The sequence below is a fragment of the Rhinoderma darwinii genome, chromosome 8 (assembly GCF_050947455.1).
Source record: "Rhinoderma darwinii isolate aRhiDar2 chromosome 8, aRhiDar2.hap1, whole genome shotgun sequence".
Classification (NCBI taxonomy): domain Eukaryota; kingdom Metazoa; phylum Chordata; class Amphibia; order Anura; family Rhinodermatidae; genus Rhinoderma; species Rhinoderma darwinii.
This window is the reverse complement of record NC_134694.1, coordinates 20,177,973-20,197,450: the sequence shown is the minus strand read 5'-3', so window position 1 is coordinate 20,197,450 and position 19,478 is coordinate 20,177,973. Positions and strand designations below refer to the sequence as shown.

General features: G+C 40.9%; 1 protein-coding gene across 3 annotated transcripts in view; it reads right to left on the bottom strand.

Moving 5' to 3' along the window:
* The window catches only part of L1CAM (L1 cell adhesion molecule), a 149,572-nt gene that overhangs the window by 37,515 nt on the left and 92,579 nt on the right, over window positions 1-19,478 (bottom strand). For 2 of the 3 annotated variants that reach the window (XM_075835465.1, XM_075835466.1), the window contains exons 3-7: window positions 7,507-7,521; window positions 4,800-4,908; window positions 3,573-3,763; window positions 1,642-1,764; window positions 340-510 (exon numbers count right to left, since the gene is read on the bottom strand). In XM_075835465.1, coding sequence (XP_075691580.1) covers window positions 340-510; window positions 1,642-1,764; window positions 3,573-3,763; window positions 4,800-4,908; window positions 7,507-7,521 — 609 coding nt within the window. The remainder of the gene's footprint in view (window positions 1-339; window positions 511-1,641; window positions 1,765-3,572; window positions 3,764-4,799; window positions 4,909-7,506; window positions 7,522-19,478) is intronic. The other variant, XM_075835467.1, reaches the window with a different exon arrangement.

Sequence of the window (19,478 nt, the reverse complement as noted above, 5' to 3'; positions counted from 1 at the left end):
CTGCCATGAAAAAAAAATTAATCAGCATTATACTATAATAATTACTGGAGTTATATAGAAGACAAGTCCATCAAGTTAAACCCTACATACTTATATGCTTACAAACCCCAGTTTACCCAGAGAAAAGCAAAAAAACTTACCCTTGAAAGGCTTAGACTAATTTAACATGAAAAAAAAGTCCTTTCTGACCCCCCTACTGGCATTGGGACAAATTTCTGGATCAATATTCTACTTGTTTATACCAGTATACCAATTTCTGTTTCTTTCAAGATCTACTCAACAGCCAACCCAGGCATAACATTTACAGTTCTTATATATTTAAGAGCATCTTTTACTTACTGTGTGAGACTTTGAGTTCGATTGGTTCCTTCTGCACGATGGTTCGGGCTCCGAGAAACTGGGCATGACAAATATAGTCAGGATGGTGATCTGTTACCGCCACATTAGAAAAGTATAGGTTCCCATTCATTCCCATAGTGACACGATTATCCTGAATGATGTGTAATAGAGCTGATACGAAAGAAAGGCACACATAGAGATACATATATGAGTCAGGGGTCATTGCACATTATACATTTTTGTTATCATTGAATATTATAAGGAAGGATACATATGTTCTACTAAATTATATACAGCATATATATATGTAATGCTGGAATATACAAGAGGTATAAAACTAATGCAAGTTCAAATTTACTGTCGCCTACTGGAACTGATCAAAATTCAAATTTCATTGTGCATGCTACAAAGTAGTCACCGGATAAGTTGCCATGGGAAACACTAGTTGTCTTTGAACAATGTTTTTTATGTCATACAATGTATCACAATTTGTTTTGTAAGGAGATTTCAAGGAATAAATAAATAAATGTACACCAACACTTACATTAAAAACTGATGCCACACGGAACAAACACTGATGGCACACGGAACAAACACGGAACTGAAAAATGCAAAACGCAGTACGGACACGCTCGTCTGAATAATGTCTCTTGCACACAACCGTTGTGCCACTCGGCCCTTTTTTGTCGGCATCCGAGTGGCACCCGATAGTCTTCACGGACCCATTCACTTTAGCGGGTGAATCGGGTCTGTGAAAAATGGTCCGAGTCTCCGATCCAAGGAAAGATAGAACATGTGCTATTTTTCCTCGGATCACTGACGGGACGTGTGCATGAGGTGTAAGGCCTTATAGCACTGCTGCCCACTCAGGCACCAGGGCTCAAGTGGGACTGCAACATTAACCTATGGTTTTATATTATTTCTCATACAGCGTCTTAGACACATGGCAGACCATGAAGTGCTGTATGGAGCATGGCACAATTGTTTTCTGTTGAATTCCTATGAAATATAACAGAAAAATCCTCTGTATCTTCCGTATGAAATTGGAGGCATATGGAGGTCCTGTAGTGCCTCATAGAAGTTTTTGAGCACCGTATTACAGCTCTGTACCACTAAGGGGTAATTTGGAGCTATAATACGCTTGTGTGCATAAGTCCTTCAAAAAGGAAAATATTTGGACCTGCTCAAGTATAATGCTTATTTTTTTAAATGTTCCCTAGTTTTATGACGTTTATGGAATATCCTATTGACTGAGGTTCTTTAGTTTTAAGAAATATTCAAGAGCTCCAAATTATTACTCACTGCTGTTCATCCACAAGATCCGAGGGGGTACGGCACTTTTTGGGGGATTGCAAGGCAGCACAACTGAGTCTCCTTCTTCAGCTTGAACAGGTTTTATGGTCTCTTTCTGCCATTTAGGGGTCGCTGGAGAAAGACAGCATTGTATCATTATTTAGTCGATACGTCATATCAATATCAGACGTCATGTCAATCAAATTTTATCATCTAAAATAATAGGGGGGGGGACGAGACAAGAGGTGTGGGGGATGTAAGGGATAAATATCAAATCTACAATACACAGGCTCTGCCGCCTCCATTTCTGACGGGAACATAGCATGCTTGCCAATCCAGATGCCCAGCAGCCGAGATTAGTTGACTTAACGGGGAATTCCGGTTTTATATATGAAAAAATATATTCTGTGTATAAAGAAGACAAGTTTATAATATCTTTCTGTATCGGATCTTTTCTGATTGCAAGATCTCTGCTTGCTATCATTTGAAAGGAACCTTCATTGTTTACTTCCAGTGGATAAAAATCCTGGTCATGTGATGATTCCACTGGTTCAGGGTTCTATACAGTACAGTTATCAGAGCTGTGTCTTGTAACGAGCCGTGCACCTGTGTGTCCATTACATGACCAGGAATGGTTTTCATCACCTGCAAATAAACAATGAAAGTTCCTATTGAGTGAAGGGAGTCCCTCATTCAACACCTTAAGTAGCCGAAGCGGAGAGTCGCCACAAAAAGTGTCTATTCTTTACACAGGCAGCCCACTGTAGGCACAGCATGCCCATGCTTTACACAGACAGACCACTGATTTCAATGGGGGCCCTGTAATTCTTCACTACGCCTCTGGAGTTGCTGCAGGGAAAATGAATACTTGCTGCCAAGTTTCCCTCGAGATTACAGCAGCAGGATCAGCTTACTTCTGATGTACCCCTGTAACATAATGGCATTGTCTAAACCGGACATCCTAAAAGTATATACTATATCGGTATGTGATATTCATATACGTAACACATTAAATATACTCAATCAAACTAATATATATTCATAGAGCACAACTAATCCTCTCATATGTGAAAGATACATAAACCCTTTTATACCAGATAGAAAACTGAATCTTTAAAAGTCCAGTGAAAAGGGGATATCCATGGTGTCAGCCATTTTTTTTGTGTATATATATATATATATATATATATATATATATATATATATATATATATATTTATATTGTATACAATCGTCTTATCAAATGCATTACATCAGACAGAGCAATGCCCCCTCCCTTAAATATCACTATGACTATGCACATAATGGTATCTGGAATAATACAAGGAGACGAGGCGGGTACTCGGGGTGCACACAATTTAAATTCCCATTTGACATCATCCGCACCATAGTTACTAAGGCAACCATTTCCATGGTAACAGCACACAGCCGGAGCAGGTACAAGTAAGAGACGACGTGCTTTACATATCCTGTGAAGGTCGTACTTTCCTTTTCATAATGTCTTAATGCCGGTCTCTCTCATTGTGCGCATGGAAATGGTAATTACGGCCTTTTACATTGCAGATCTTCCGATTATCAGCTAGGAATTATCCCATTTACAAAAAATGAATATGACATTTTGTGATTTGTTAAAAAAAATAAAAAATGAACTGTTTATTCAGAGGGTGCATGTGGGCTATCATGTGGCTGTCCTTAATTCTCCTATATACTAAGTGGGGATGGGTTACACTGTAATGTGACTATGACAATACTATAAACTAGTAGCCAGACAAATATGGATAGTGGCGGTCGGATGAGTCTATTGAGTCACTGAATGGGCAACCAATAGCTTTCATACAACTTCCTGTGAAGAGCAGCTCTGGAATACAAACTGCTGCTCTAACAAGTGAAATACTGTGAACATTCAGGAGGATGTATATATTTAAAGATGTCAAACATACATTCTGTGATGACACGCATCTCATTTGACACCGCTCTGCCGAGCTCGTTACTGGCAAAGCAGCGGTATGTGCCTTGGAATTCCTTCATGTTCCCATTGGAGTTGGAAATAATCACAGTCCCCGAATTACTTTTTCGAGTTACTCTGGTGTCATTTGAGTCAAATGGCAGTCCGTCCTTCTCCCATGTATACCTGAAACAGAGAAAATGCGGTATAGATTATGCACTTACATTGGGTACGATCCACATGGAGCTCATAATCTAATTGCCCTATCTCTTATATTTAACCATGCCCTAGGGCAAATATTACATTGCGGAGGAAACCCAAATGAACACAGGAAAACATGTTCGCTCTATGCAGATGTTGCTCTGGTCAGATATGAATCTATAGTTGAGGATGTACACAAAAATCGTAGGGCCCCATAGCATACCTGAGAATGGCTCTGTTTTTCTGTCTTGATAAATGATATAATTCTGGCTGCATGTACCCACCACTAGGGGGAGCTAACTGCATATAGCTAGTAGTGGTCTCAATGGGAGATGTATTAATCTGTCTGCTTGTGGAGGCTGCTGGTGTGCGCTATGACAGTGTCACAGCAACCAGTTAAACCAGTTCAATGCCGGGTCCTCTACCACTATGGTTGTGTACCCTGCCTCTCTGGTAGGTATGCCTCTGCCTATGGTCCCAGTGTTGCAAGGAAGTAGTGCTAAACAAACCATAATAGACGACATCACAACGGACGCCATTTATATAATCTAGTGCCGACAAAGACTATAGCAACCAATCAGATGCCAGATTTCAGATATGTGATTGCTGTACACATTGAGTGCTAGATACGCTATATAGAGAGATTTAGCAGAGCTGAGTTTGTCAGGTAAAAAGAGATGAGTAATAATTTGGCAAAATTCATCATTGTGTCTCTGTCTCCATATGAAGGCTGCCAAACATATACAGATGTAGCAATCTTTAACTTGACTCTTAACGCATTAAATACAATGTGGCAAGAAACTTTAACTTGACTTTTTCAATGGCTTTTGTTGTGCAGCAAAATATAAAAAAATAAGTAAAAAAAAAAGTAAATCTTTGCTACATCTGTAATGCTCAAAAAGCATCAATTCAGCCCTGCTACATCTGTATATAGGAAAATGTGAATATTTATTAAATTATTAAATGTAATATTCTGCTAGTTCCCACTGCATATCACACAAGTTCTTCCTCTTGAACTTACGTAGCTTTGGAGTTTTCTTTCGCTTCACATTTGAGTATAATGTCATCATTTGGGTATACCACATACTTTTTTGGAGGCTGCTCGGTAAAAGATGGAGGAAATAATCGTGCTAAAATGAGAAAAGAACACACAGATTCATAAATCTTTTCTCTTTAGATTTATTGACATTCAAATACCCACAAAAGCAATGTTACCAAGTGGCAATGGATGGTACTAATAGGGTATAAACTGTGGCTCTATACCGCACAGCTTAGTGGAACCATCTCTATTCAGGGTAATAAGAGGGGAGCTTGTAAGAGGAGTGGTCCGCACAGGTGTATGTGGATCCTTGGTAACAGGGTCATTGTAGACTTTTGTCTACCTCACCCTCGGTTTCAGAAACTTAGACTGGACTTACTTAGATTGCCCTGGCCGGCCAAGCCCAGTGGATCATGTTATTTGCCTAAGATTGTCTGGTGCTGATCCGACCCTGGGTGTGGTTCCTCCAAATGTGGGCATGGAGTAATCAGTTTGGGCGTGATGGTTTAGGTTGATCAATATAAAAACCTTAGCCCCATATAGTTTTCAGGGTCCACACCGACCCAGTTTATTGTCCAGATCTACTTACTGTATAAATGTATGTATTAAAATGTTACTAAAGCTGGCAGGAGCAGTCACATCCTTGATCAGGCACAAGTGTGCGTCTAGGGCAAGATGGTTGTGTATTTACCAAGATCAGTTATACCTTGTTAGAGGAACAGTAAAAAAAACAAAAAACTACAAAAAACAAACAATACAACAACAACAATGCCACCGCTAATATTCTATTCAACTTTCAAAATTGTGAGAAATATGGAGACAAATATTCTCCATTGCTCAGATAAGATCTTCCTCTGGTTGTAAGGCAACTGGCTGCAGCAGGATCTCTCCCACATTGCACTGTCGAGCAATGGGCAACTTTTTCTTCTTCTTCATTATACTTAATTCTTAAGGCGTGAATGACTAATCTAAAAGGGGTATTTACATCATGCAAAGTGATGGCATACCTCTAGGATATGACATCACATTGCAATCGGTGAGGCTCCGCCACGGATCCTGAGATTAGGGAGGTCACTAAGCAAAGCTTAGCGGACACAGTTCTAAATCAGTGATGCGGCCCCTTCATTTTTAAGGTCCCCACTGATCGCCAAGAGATGGCATATCCTAGTGATATGCAATCACTTTGTCTGATAGGAATAACCCCTGACCCTTCCTTGTAGGAGCAAAGATGTGACCCTTAGATTGTTTCCCCTATCTAATAGTGTGTTGGAGAGGTTCACATTCCCTGGTGTTCACCTTCATATCACAGCAAATAGGATTTTAGAGTGTATACAAGCAGAGATAAAAACCTGTTCTTGATTCAAATGTAATATAACCCCTCTATAAATCCCTTCTAAGGCCACATCTTGAATATGGGATTCGGTTTTGGCCTCCACATTGCAAAAATGGGATGGGAGGTGTCGCTTACAATGAAAGGCTAGAAAAATTGGGCTTGTTCAGCTTAGAAAAAAGGTGCCTTAGAGGTGATCTTATTAACATGTATATGTGTGGTCAATACAAAGAAATAGCACATGATGTGTTCCTTCCAAGGACTTTACAAAGGACCAGGGGACACCCATTGTGTGTGGAAGGAAGACGTTTCAGCCATCAATATAGGAAAGGGTTCTTTACAGTTAGGGTGGTCAAGCTATGGAATGCCCTACCCCAAGAGGTAGTGATGGCAGATACTATATCAACATTTAAAAAAAGGCTAGATGTCTATTTATTTACTGACGAAAAGCATGGAGGGTTATAATTAATCAAGCAATAAATGACAGGTAATTTATTGAGGAAGGTTGAACCTGATGGACCTGTGTCTTTTTTCAACCTATGTAACTATGTAACACTTCTCAGTGACTGACTAGATCTACACCTTTGAAATGTGCCACTTCTTATTTATATCTGTCGATCACCACTATACGTAGCTCCTACAAGTGTTGTTATTTTCCAGAAACTTAAAAGGGTTTGCCAAGAATTCTGCTGAGCTGCATTGTGTGGCACAGACGCATGTCCCGACGATGTAACAATGTGTCTCGACCAGCTCTATAAGCCGCCCTTAGTCCCTTTGTTCTGATGTTCGGTGGGATTCCTGGGAGTTGGGCGCCCACCGATTATACATTGATGAGTGATGACCTATCCTAATAACAGGCTATCAATTTGTACTCCTGGAAAACCCCTTTAATTGACAGACCTGCCATTATTTCAGTAATATGTGAGCGAGGGATTGTTCAATGCCTCAAAAAACCAGCAGATGAGGCATTCAAAAGTCTGAAAAAGTTTGGTGACCATCCCTGTTGGAGTCGTAATATTTTGCTTGTCATCCAACTATCCTAGTAACAGATATATCTATATCTACTTGACAGAACAGCAATACTTGATTTATAATTTAAATGGTTGTTCAAAAGAATAAAAAAAAGCATCTTTTCTTCTTCCAGAAATAGCGCCACTCTTATCCATTGGGTTATGTCTGGTATTGCAGCCAATCCCCATTTAATTAATGAAGGTGGGCTGCAATTCCAGATATAGTCCATGGTCAAGAGTGGTAATGTTTCTGGGGGAAAAAAATACTTTTCATATGACTATTTCACACTTCATGTATTACTTGGTACAAGTGTCTGCTCAGTGGACAGAAAATAAAATAAAAACTTACTTGCTGAAAATTCATCTGCAGGTTCCATTAAGCACAAGCAAAATAAAGGAAGAAAGGAAGAGAAGGCAGAGTTACAAGAAATTGCAGAGACTGGATATAGTTAGTGCGAGCAGAACCAGCGGAAAATATACAAATACAATACATGGATATAATGATGGAGAATATTTATATGCAAAAATGTAAAAAGGGGGTCCCGTATCAAAGATCAAATCAATGATTATTGAGCTGGCTTTTGCTCCACAGGACAGAAGGGTCTGGTTTTTGTTTTTCTCTCCATGACCCCTGGTGTGTTTTGCACCCCATGATTTGCTAATAATGTAGTTCCTCTGTAGCTGGGATTTCTGCACATATTGTCTTAAAGGGAAAGAGACCAACCAGGGTAACAAAATACATATAATGCACAAGTAAATATAGTCACAAAATGTAGGGTCCACAACAAAGGGGATTGTTAAAATTGGCACCTCTAAACAGATCCATAGCAAAAAGTATATGTACGTCTAGTTAAGCAAAAACAATAATAATACAACATAATTATTTATTTAAAGTCATATTTAGAATCATTTCAAATAAAACTGATTTAATGAATAAAAAAAATGTAGCTATATCAATTTAAACAAAAACGAACACTGGGAACATACACATGATAGGGTACAAAACTACAACTCCCATCATACACTGACAGCCACAGTCAGTTCATGCTGGAGGTTGTAACTTTGCAACAACGGGAGAGCAAAATGTTGGTGACCTTGGCTCTATAGTTTTCTATTTAGTGACGGTCTATAGTTGGAATGGATATATTAAGTTTAAAGTCGGTCATTTGTAGCCCTTTGGTGATGAAGCAATGGTTGTGTAGCAATAAATATCATGGTTAGTCTGCCATGCTTTAGGCTAACCCACTCTTAAATACCTCATAGGCCGATCTCCCACAGAGGCAGACCATGCAAATACTTTGATGCCCATGGTGAGAGAGGACCCAGCACTGAACTGCTGTGGCTGCTATCTTTCACAGTAAAATGATGTTAACCTGCAGCCACCCCTAGGGGGAGCTCACTGCATACAGATTTATACAGCTCACAATGAAATAGAGATTTTCTGCAAAATATAATATCCCTGCTGGTATAAATGATCCATATAGACTAGTAGCTATATATATATATATATATATATATATATATATATATATATATATATATATATATATATATATATATATATGTACTTCTACTTAGTCACATAAATGACATTATCTACTTTTTAGATTCCAGTGTTAAACATAAAAGGAATAACTTAGTTGTAAATTGCTAATGAGTAGGGAGGGGAAAAGGAAGATGTAGATGTAAGAGACATCAATTATGCTCGCTAATGATGGAATTGTTTTCAGACAAGAAAGGCTATCATTTATTACTGTATGAGCCTGGCAAATGTTAGACAACACTCATTAAGTCATTAAAGTGGGGTAGAAACAAGTGGATAATTATAGTCTAGATTTACCTTTTAACACAATTTTATTCTTTATATACAGTATACACATAATCTATATAAAAAATTTAGTAACGCTATGCCTTATCAGAGCTGTATTCACAATTCTATTGGTTGCTATTGGAAACAGTCAACAACTTGGGGACAGGTACATCCCTAACAGCTTAGATGAGCTCCTACAATTCATTGGGAGAGTTAAAAGTGTTCCCTCATGACAACAACCGCTGTCCATATGCCCTCTTAAGTCTTATGGACGTAATGGGGAGGATCCCCCAGCCTGGGAACCTCTCTATCTGCCAAAGTAGAGAGCAGCTGTGTTAGTGGTTTCTACTTTGCAGAACTGGCCAGTCCATGCACTACATAGTTGGCCATTCATTTGAATGTATGGCCATACATGGCTTTCCCTAATGAAAATTGTTGATCGTCGTGGGTTAGAAACTGCTGACCCGCGGCGATCAGCTGATTACCAGGCCCCCTTCATTTTAAAATGTGGTTGTCTTCGTGAGACAACTTTTATGTGTCTGGTGAAAAAATGACACATTCCTAAATTCAAATCACCAGAGTAAGGTCTATGCAGACCATGCAAGAACCTTTTGATTTTTACATCAACGCAGATGTATGAGGCTTTATTTTTTTGCGAGACAAGTTGTACTTTCTATGCAGACCATATTTAATCAGAATTAATACCATTTAGAGGGACAATGTGGGGAAAACTCTATTACAAAGTTGTATAGTTCATTATGTTATAAATAAATGAATTATTAAAAGAAAAACTGGAATATCCATTTAAGAATTCATAGCGTGGGGCTTTATATGATGAGTATTTGGTCTTCAACCCCTTCACGACAGCCATACGGCTATATACGTTCCTAACTGCCGATGCCCTGTGCAGTTATCACATATATAAATTGGCAGCCTGGAACGGGGTTTAATGTATGCAGTGCTGCTTCAGTGTGAGCAGTGCTGCACTTTCCTGTCTGCCGATATCTCTCCCCCTTAGTTTGATCAAACAACCATGTGTTTGATAACAATTAGAGGACTTAGAAGTACAGCAAAGTACACACTGAAGTAGTGCTGCAATTTCCTGTCTTGCGGCTCTCTCCCAAATGGAACCTCTGACCAGGGCTTTGAGATGCCAGAATACAATCCCCCTGTAGATAGCACACCACTCCCACTGTAGATAGCGCCATCCCCTGTAGATAGCGCCACCCCATGTAGATAACGCCAACTCCCTTGTTGATAGCCCCATCCCCCCTTTAGAGAATGCCACCTCCCTGGTTTATAGCCCACTGACGCTCCCTCTACGAGCGGAATCCCCGACCAGAGCATTGCCAACACTTTGGGATTGTGCTCCTAGAGGGAGCCCTGACGTCACTGTCCATATATGGACAGTGATGTCAGGGGCTCCCTCTATAAGCCGAGTACCCGGCCAGTGCCTTGCCAATGCTTTAACCGGAGACTCTGCTTCTAAAGGAAGACCCTAATGTCACAGTTCATATATGGACAATGACGTCAGGGGCTCCTCCAGGAGCGGAATCCCTGGCCACAGTGTCGGCAACACTCTGGCCGGGGACTCTGCTTCTACAGGGAGACCTTGATGTCACTGTCCATATGTGTCCATATATGGACAGTGACTTCAGGGGCTCGTCTGGGAGCGGAATGCCTGGCCAGAGTGTCGGCAACATAGTGCCCATGTAGATAGTGCCAATGTCCCCTGTAGATAGTGTCCATATATTGTCACAGTGCCCACATAGTGCCCATTTTAGATAGTGCCCACATAGATAGCGCCCCAAACAGTGGCCATCTATGTGGGTACTATCTACAGTGGGCACAGTGGCAAAATGGGGGCACTATCTATGTGGACACTGGCATAATCTACAGTGGGCACTGTGGCACTATCTACAGTGGAATTGCGGCACTATCTACATAGGCACGGTGGTAATTTTAGGGCTTAGTAAAAAAAAATGACGAATGAAATTCATCCATTTTTTTAACGGCCAAGAACAACGGATGGCAAATGATGGTTAAAAAGAGTCAGACAGCCGAGAAATTGATGACATTTTTAAGACACACTGATGCCAAAGGCCATGAAAAACTTACAGTTGATCCGTTTTTAACAGCCTTTTTTTTTCCACTGTCGTGTGTATATAGCCTTATAGCTCTCTTATCCGCTCACAGCGATCCAGTGTGATGGAGAGAGAAGAAGACTAATTGTTACAGAGCTGTACAGTGTGTATATATATATATACCTGGACACGGAATGACCCTTGGTCATGAAATGGTTAAAAAGCAGTCTCTATGTCATGAAATGATCATGTCTAATTATACAATAACTTTGTCCGCAGACACATTATTAGGGTTATTACAGCACGTGTTACCTTATGTCACCTTTAAATAATTATAACCAAATGAAGCACAATGTACATCCTGCATACTCATATTGGGCACCGCCGCCGCTTCTAAGCAATCTAATTGGCTAATTGAATAAACAGGATAGATCTTGCAAGAAAAATAATATAATAAGACGTCTTCTGTCCGTACAGGACCATTTCTTTTTTCTTATATGAAAGTAATCCAGGCTGGTTTAAGACAAAGGTTATATGATACAGCCACATGATCCTCTCTAGGGGGACAACCTTATCCAGCATTACTGCAAGACGAGGTCCAGGATCCCATCATCAGATAGTGGTACAGAATATCCAGTGATTTAAGCCGATATTTAGAAGTAATGCATTGCCGAGGAATGGGACCAGTAAATCCAAACCCAAAGCCATAATGCCCATGAGGGATAGGCAGCTTATTATTGGCGGCCATATTATTAACTCACTCATCGGTGTGTGACAGGAAGCTCGAAGAGATCGTGAAGCAGAATTATTTTTTTAATTCGATAATTAGGGTTTCTATGACAATGCTATTACACCAGATTTCTTCTAGTTAGCAGTCCAGAAATTGGAGCTAAGACCGACAGTAATAAATATTAATATAAACTGTATAATCACCTCTTCTGCCACATATTACAACTTTTATACTGTTAGCGATGCACTTTAGATCGCCCCAATCTCCAAAATATTGTTGATAGGAGTGTCTGGGGAGGCATGTAGGGAGCTGAGTACTGGAGGCCCCTATGGGCTGGGGGCCCCAGGGCATTTGTCCCTTTTGCCTTCCCTATATTCTGGCCCTGAATGCTTGGCTGTTTAGTCTAGTTAAATTATAGCTTCTTGGAAACTCGAGAAGTTACATCATGATGATTGACCAGGATTGGGCTGAGGCCTTCGTGAATAGCCCTTGAGATCTATTGCTCTACAGAATATGCATATTCTTTTTAACTTAAAGGGACTATCCAGTTTGGAAAACAGATTTTCATATACCCTATTTAGTAATTCTGAGTTAATAGAGGGGGGTCCCCTGTTTAGGATACTCTTTCCCAGAGTGGAGAGTGGTTACAAACAACGTCTCTCGCTCTGGAGGACCTGGCTTATCCTATATTAAACAGTCAATCCTTCGATTTGAATGGGAACTGTGTAATGCTTAATTTCTCCAGTGGTGTCGCTGCAGGTAAACTGAACACTTACTGCCAGGTTTCCCCACAGATTACAGCTGATCGCTGGCGGTCCCAGCAAGGAGACACAATGTGATCTGCTTATTGTTAATGAATCCTTCTAACAAGTAGGGATTGTCAAATGTCCACAACCCCTTTAACATGTATAGCTTACTCCAACTTTATCCAGACTTTCTCCATTATTATAAATAGAAATATGTCAGACAATAGAATAACTGAGTATTCTCCGGTGGTTACCTTCAACACTCTTTTCTCTAAATTCATTTCTTATAGGACTCAAAAAAGGATTTTGAAGGGCATTAATCCTTAGCCTGAAGTTATTGGAGGTCTTGACCATAGCAAGTCCAATTAGAGACGTTTTATGGAATGGAAGGGTTAAATATTTACTGTTTCTTTACATACATCTCATCCACGAAGAGAAATACATAGCCATGGATGTATTCTTCTTCCATTTAAATATCTCAACATGCATTCCCTACAGTCATGGTCCCCAAGATCAGAGCTTTTAGACCGCATGGCAGAAGACACTATCTTACACGTATTTTGTGCTCTAGTACCCTCTCGAGAAAAAATGTTTTCAATGAAATTTGGTCAAGGGCTAAGGTTTTCCACACATCAACCATTTGTAATATCCAGTTCTACAGTCCACGCATCTTAAAAACCCTACCAGACCTTACCAGCTGTATTCCAAGAGAACTATAGCACAGGCTCCAAATGATGTCTTTGTTGAAGTTCACCTCAATGAAAATCAGTGGCACCAGATTTTGATAAATTATAATAATTTGCCCCTGGTAATGTAATGTAGAAATAATTTCATTCACATGGGCCAATTCTGTCATGTGGCACTACAGATCATTGCCAGGTTTTTCAAATGACATATTCATAGGTTCCGCCAAATGACTATAAGACATGGTGCCATAGAGAACATTTTGCCATTTAATCAACTTTCTTAGCAAATGCTTGACCAATACCAACGGATTCTGACATTTCAACATGACATGCGTCAAGGTAGAACAGAAGGAAGCCTGTAGTGCAGCATTGTTCTGTGCCAGTATAACATTATATACAAACATAGTGACGCTTAGGCTATGTTCACACGGCTTATTTTCACCTTATTTTCAGCTGTTTTTTCGGGCCGTAAATGAAAATTACGGGGGCTGGACGCCTCCAAACTTCTGCCCAATGGGAAAAACATTGTTCCGTTCCCACGGGGCATTTTTTACGTGGCCGTTTTTAAAAACGCCCCATAAAAAAGAAGTGCATGTCACTTCTTGAGCCGTTTTTGGAGCCATTTTTCATTGTGTCAATAGAAAAACAGCTCCAAAAACGGCCGTAAAAAATTCATCAAAAAACGATTGATGCATAAAAAAATGGCTAAAAATCAGAGGCTGTTTTCAGTTGGAAAAAGCTCCGTATTTTACAGCCGTTTTTTGTTAAGCGTGTGAACATAGCAGAGCTGATATAGACTGACATCAAATTAGAGAAAATGTTTGGTTGCAGTTATAAACTAGGTATTAAAGGGGTTTTTACACAAGGCAAGTTGGTGGGAGCCTTTCTGATGGTGACCCCACTATTCCGGAGTACAGGGGTGCAGGATCCACATACTTAGCAGAGAGGTGGCCAGCATGTGCTGTCACACTCCATAAGGCGTGACCTCAAAGGTGATATTTGGTTGCCTTCAAGTCGTGGTAAAATTACAATATTACCCCTATGGAGAAAAAAGGCATAGGACAACTGCAAGAATTCCAATATGGTCGAAATTCAAGTCATCGTTCCAGGTCACCCGTTATTCTCGCTCTCATAGGGGAACATAGGGGCTGCATGTGAGTCATAGTAGTGCCACAGTAATGTTGTGGAGCCCTTGCCCTAAAATTATTGATAGATGCTCACTCACTCTGCTCCCTTAGGCCCTTTTACACCGGCTGATATTCGGCCGAAGAAGCGAGCACCGATCAACGAGACATCGTTGATCGGCGCTCGTTTGCTCCCGTCACACAGAGCTATGGATGGGGACGAGCAGTCATTACTCTAATCGCTGGTCCCCATACATTATTATCATGTCGGCAGCGCGTCTCCCTGTTTACACAAAGAGATGTGCTGCCGACAACGATAATATTTCACTTTTTTAAAACAACACAACCAGCAGAAGATCGAGCGATTGCTGGTTCATCTCCTGATCGCTGCCCTGTTTACACTGGGCAAATATCAGCAACGAGCGTTATATGAACACTTGTCCACTCGATAATCGCCCAGTGTAAAACCCCCTTATTTCTGTATCTTTTAGTGACCACACCTGCAGCGGCCATTCCTCTATCGGGAAGAGTAACAGAGGAACCCCGTAATTCGTTGAATCGGTGGAGGTCCCAGCAGTCGGACCTCCACATCTCTGCTTTTGATAGTATATCTAGTTGATGTACCATGAAAAATCTTTCGTGTAGAAATCTCTTAAGTGTGAAGGAGCCACTAGTTTTTCACATGGCTGTTATGTACGTCGGATACATTTGCTCAGTAAATAAATGCAGTTCCCTTTGCCTAATGATGCAATTCATTGCGAAAAGTATAGACTAAAAAGGGCATCTAAAGGGGCAAATACTTTTTCACAGTAATGAAAAAAAAAGTATGTACAGAATGTTTAATACGGGCCACGGCCTTAAAATCTCTAGACTATAAAATCTTAGTTGATGCTTATTTTTTCATCTACCCAAAAGACTGAACCTTAATGCCGCGCACTCTCTTCTTGTAGCAAAACAATTAGCGAAACATAACAGTAGATTTGTAAACGGAGCTCGGCGCTCACAGCTCGCAAGCCTTGGGAATTACTCACTGTCTCAGATCAGCTTGCTTGCAGCTAAATCTAGGGCAAGTCAGAACTCTTGGAAAAAGCGGCGACATCCTCAATGGGTTTTTATGACCTTGGCAGCATATAGTATGCAGCACATATGAAAATTTTACAAAATCGGCACGAATACAAATTATTTAAGTTATTACGGAACAAACTAATTATGTTTTTTGAATTACAAAGCATTCACCGTGGCAAGAATGTGACATCCATTCATATTACATAGTGACGGAAACATCTGGCTGAGTACGTAAGAACATGTATATGACAATTACAGTCGCTGGGTAGCTTAGATTTGAGTGGTTTACTTAAAGGTGATTTCCACTTTCATTATATCAATATACAGGATATACAATAATGGTCTGATAGGTAGGGATTGGTCAATGGGAGTCTTCTGTGGCATTGGCTTCAATGGAGAGCAGCAACGCTTGTGCATGGCTCTCTCCATTGAAATCTATAGAAATTACGGGAAAAGTCAAGGGATCGGCACCTCTCCACTGAAGTTAATGCAACTGGTGGGCACCTTGTATTAACAAACTGTAATCAGGGACCCTCATACCCCAACAAGTGAGGGTGCCAGAGGTGGAATCACCAACTGTCAGACATTTATTAAATATTATGTGAATATGCCATAAATGCCCCAAATGGGAAAACCTTGGGAGCGGCATTTGGTACATGCGCATTGCCCACATCAAGCCGAGGACAGTATACTGCGCATGCACAGGTAAGCGAGGTGTACTGCCCTTGACTTCATGTGCGCAATGCGCATGTACCCAATGTCACCGAACTCCTTACCCGGACTCCTCTCGGGAAGATGTAATTTACTTTACTAACTTTACCAAAACGCCCGTTTTTACGTAGGCGGGTGTGGAACACTAAACCCCAGCTGCATAAAGACATCCTTGTGGTTTATTAGCGCTAAACCTACTGACAGGTTCCCTTTAACTTTTAATATGTCTTTGACAAATGTTATAAGGTAACATAGAGGAGAGCTTAAAGGGGTATTACCAGCTTATACATTTTTTGATATATCGAAGATATGTCATAAATGTCTGATAGATGCAGGATCCAGCTCTGGGACCCGCATCTATCTTGAGAACGTGGGCCCCTTGCCCAAGCCTGGCAAGGCGGACGCTGCTCACTGCATCCAAGCGGACATTCAGTAGAGAGGTGGCCCTGCTTACGGAAACAGTGCAGCTCGCTGTGCTATGCTGTTTCCATGACTGCCATTGAAGGGAATAAGTTAAAAAAAACAATGACTGCGTAGCAATATCGTAAACAGCGTAGCTCACTGTATTGACTTATAGGAGTTAAGAAAACAGCGTAGCACAACGAGCTATGCTGTTTCCATAATCCTGAGTCTCCACCTAGATGCAGCAGCCAGTAGCCACCGTGCGGGCACGGTCAGGGGACCCCTGTTCTCAAAACAAGTGCGGGTCCCAGGTCTGGGACACAATCATCACACATCTATGGCACACAGTATCTTGTGGATATGCCATAAATGTCTAAGATAGAAATAACCCTTTAAACCCTTCTCTTGCCAAGGTCTTTAACAGCAGTACCACATACCCACTCTTTGGTGGCCCTGGCCATAGAACCTGGTAATGCACCCCACCACCTTCCAGGTTAGTCAATGCAGTTACCATTGATATTTTACTGTAGGTTCATTTTGGATTAATCTCTATGGATTTAATCACATTTTTGGGCTAAAACTGTTCGTAAATTTTAGATAGATGTCGGCCGAACGATCGTATGTCCGACAGCTATTCCTCTAGACTCCCCCATACACATGCACGCTCGGGTCGGCTGAGCATGCATGCGTTCTTGATAGGGAGAAGGAGTAAAGTCACTGCCAGTATATTATATTAAACATAGAGTCACACTATGCCACCCTACAAGCAAACAAGAATGTACAATAGAATAACCGGCCTGACCTGGCGACATAACGGGTATGAGAGGCAGGGTAGGATGATGTCAGAAGCAGGAGATATCACTGGTACCCTGACTCAGGAGAATGATCCTTCTCTGTCCTGAACTTGTCACTTAGGATTTACTGAAGATGGAGCCATCAGTACATATAAGCTTCCTTATTGAGGGTTGAACTAGTGATTTAATAAGAGATGAAATGTCTGTTCAGTCCCTGTATCCATGTGTCTGCTGCAGAACACTCACCTAGTGAGACACCACGACACCTGCTGACATGGCCCAGCTTATAGCCTTAGGGTATTCTTACTGACTCGCCCAAGAATAAAACCTTCTAATGGACCATTAAGTCCCTGTACAGTCCTTCTATAACACAAAATCATTATATATATATGTGTGTGTGTGGGTGTGTGTATATATATATATATATATATATATATATATATTATTGAGCAGGAAAATATGTGCAAAAAATGGCCTAAGGCCTCATACACATGACCGTAGTTTTGGGACCGCATACTATCCACAATTGCAGATAGTCTAGGGCACATTTTATCCTATGGGCCAATGCACACGATCGTCGTTTCCATGGTCCGTGCATTGTCCAGGAATCATTTTACGGGCTGCATTTGCGGTCCGGGCTCCTTAAAGTTAATGCACATCTTGTGTGTGCATGGTCCGTGATTGCAGACGACCTGCGGATCACACTCCTCGGGCAGTCTGTGCCATAATCACGGACCGTGCACACAGCTACGGTCATGGGCATGAGGCCTAAGAGGGCAGAAAAACCGGTGTTGTCCTTATGGGACAACCTCTAGTGGAGTATAGTAAGGGAACCCATGCAAACACTGGAAGAACACAAAAATCCTATGTATGTAGTTGTTACCCTCAATGGTGAAAGTGGCACACTGAGTGTGGTCTGGGCCCGTGGGCATTAAATATCATGGGCCACTTACTGACCACTAGAGTTATAATACACTTGGGTTAAGTTAGGAAATTGCATTTTTGCGCCATGAACATGTAGAGACTACTCACCCCCTCCTCTCCTCTCCTCTCCTCTCCTGTGCAGCTGGGTTTTGCCAGGCTCAAACATGCTGAACCCTGTTCTCTGATAAGTGCGGGTCCAAGTGCCCTTACCTATCAGACATTTAGGATTTATCCTAGGGAAATTAATTATTGAAATATCCCTTTAAGGGCCTTCAGACACTGCACTAATGCCCGAATGGTCACCCTATGCCACCCATCAAAATACAGAAACAGCTTGTATACCTAAAATATTCCCAGCAGTTCTATTCACCATTTCTTATTTAAATCCAGTGCTGGAAAAGCTGGGTCACTTTATTTGAGCTTTATTAGTTGTCACCTAGTTGCCACTAAAGCAAAGGAAACTAAAAAAAATTAGCCATGGCATACAAGGTCTGATGGTCGCTGATGTGCTATGCTAGCCCTAGTGCATGGCCTGTAAGGGGCGGTGCGTGACACAAAGATTTAAAGAACACCATAGAGAATTTCTGTGCCATAGATTACCCTCTCATGCCCAGCATTAAGCATAACTAAGCATATTAATTTTGCCCGGAGTGTTCCTTAAATATTCCTGAAAGGGTATGGCTACTTTAATTATTCAATGAATTTCTCACATAAAGCAGAGATGAGTTTGTCATTCTGCACAACATATTGTGACATCATAAATATATAGTTCATTCGTTTACATAGGGTTGCAGGTAAATCAACTAGATTATCCTAACATGTGATCCTGGTTCTTGGACAACGAAATAGCTGCACTCTGATGGGTCTGCCCATAGAATACATGGGTCATCTGGGTGTTGGCAGTAGAAATATTTTACATGGGCAACAGGTCCACATATATGACTATGGCAGAGTTTGACATTTGGCACAATGCATTATATAAAATATACTGATATGTTATCTGTAATTTTACATGGGACTGCAGCTAAACCTTCTATATTAGAGAGTTACCCTTGGGCTCTGCTACATCTACATGTGTTTATGTTTTCGGTGTGATATCCATTTATTGTAAGCAACAGTCAAGTCCTTTTTGCTTTCAAAGGCACCTTGGCCTATTCTGCTCTAACCCCCTTGGGAGACCAATTGAAACAATTTCCAGACCACCAGGAACCTATAATAAGCGGGATCTTTTGTGCTACAGAAGAA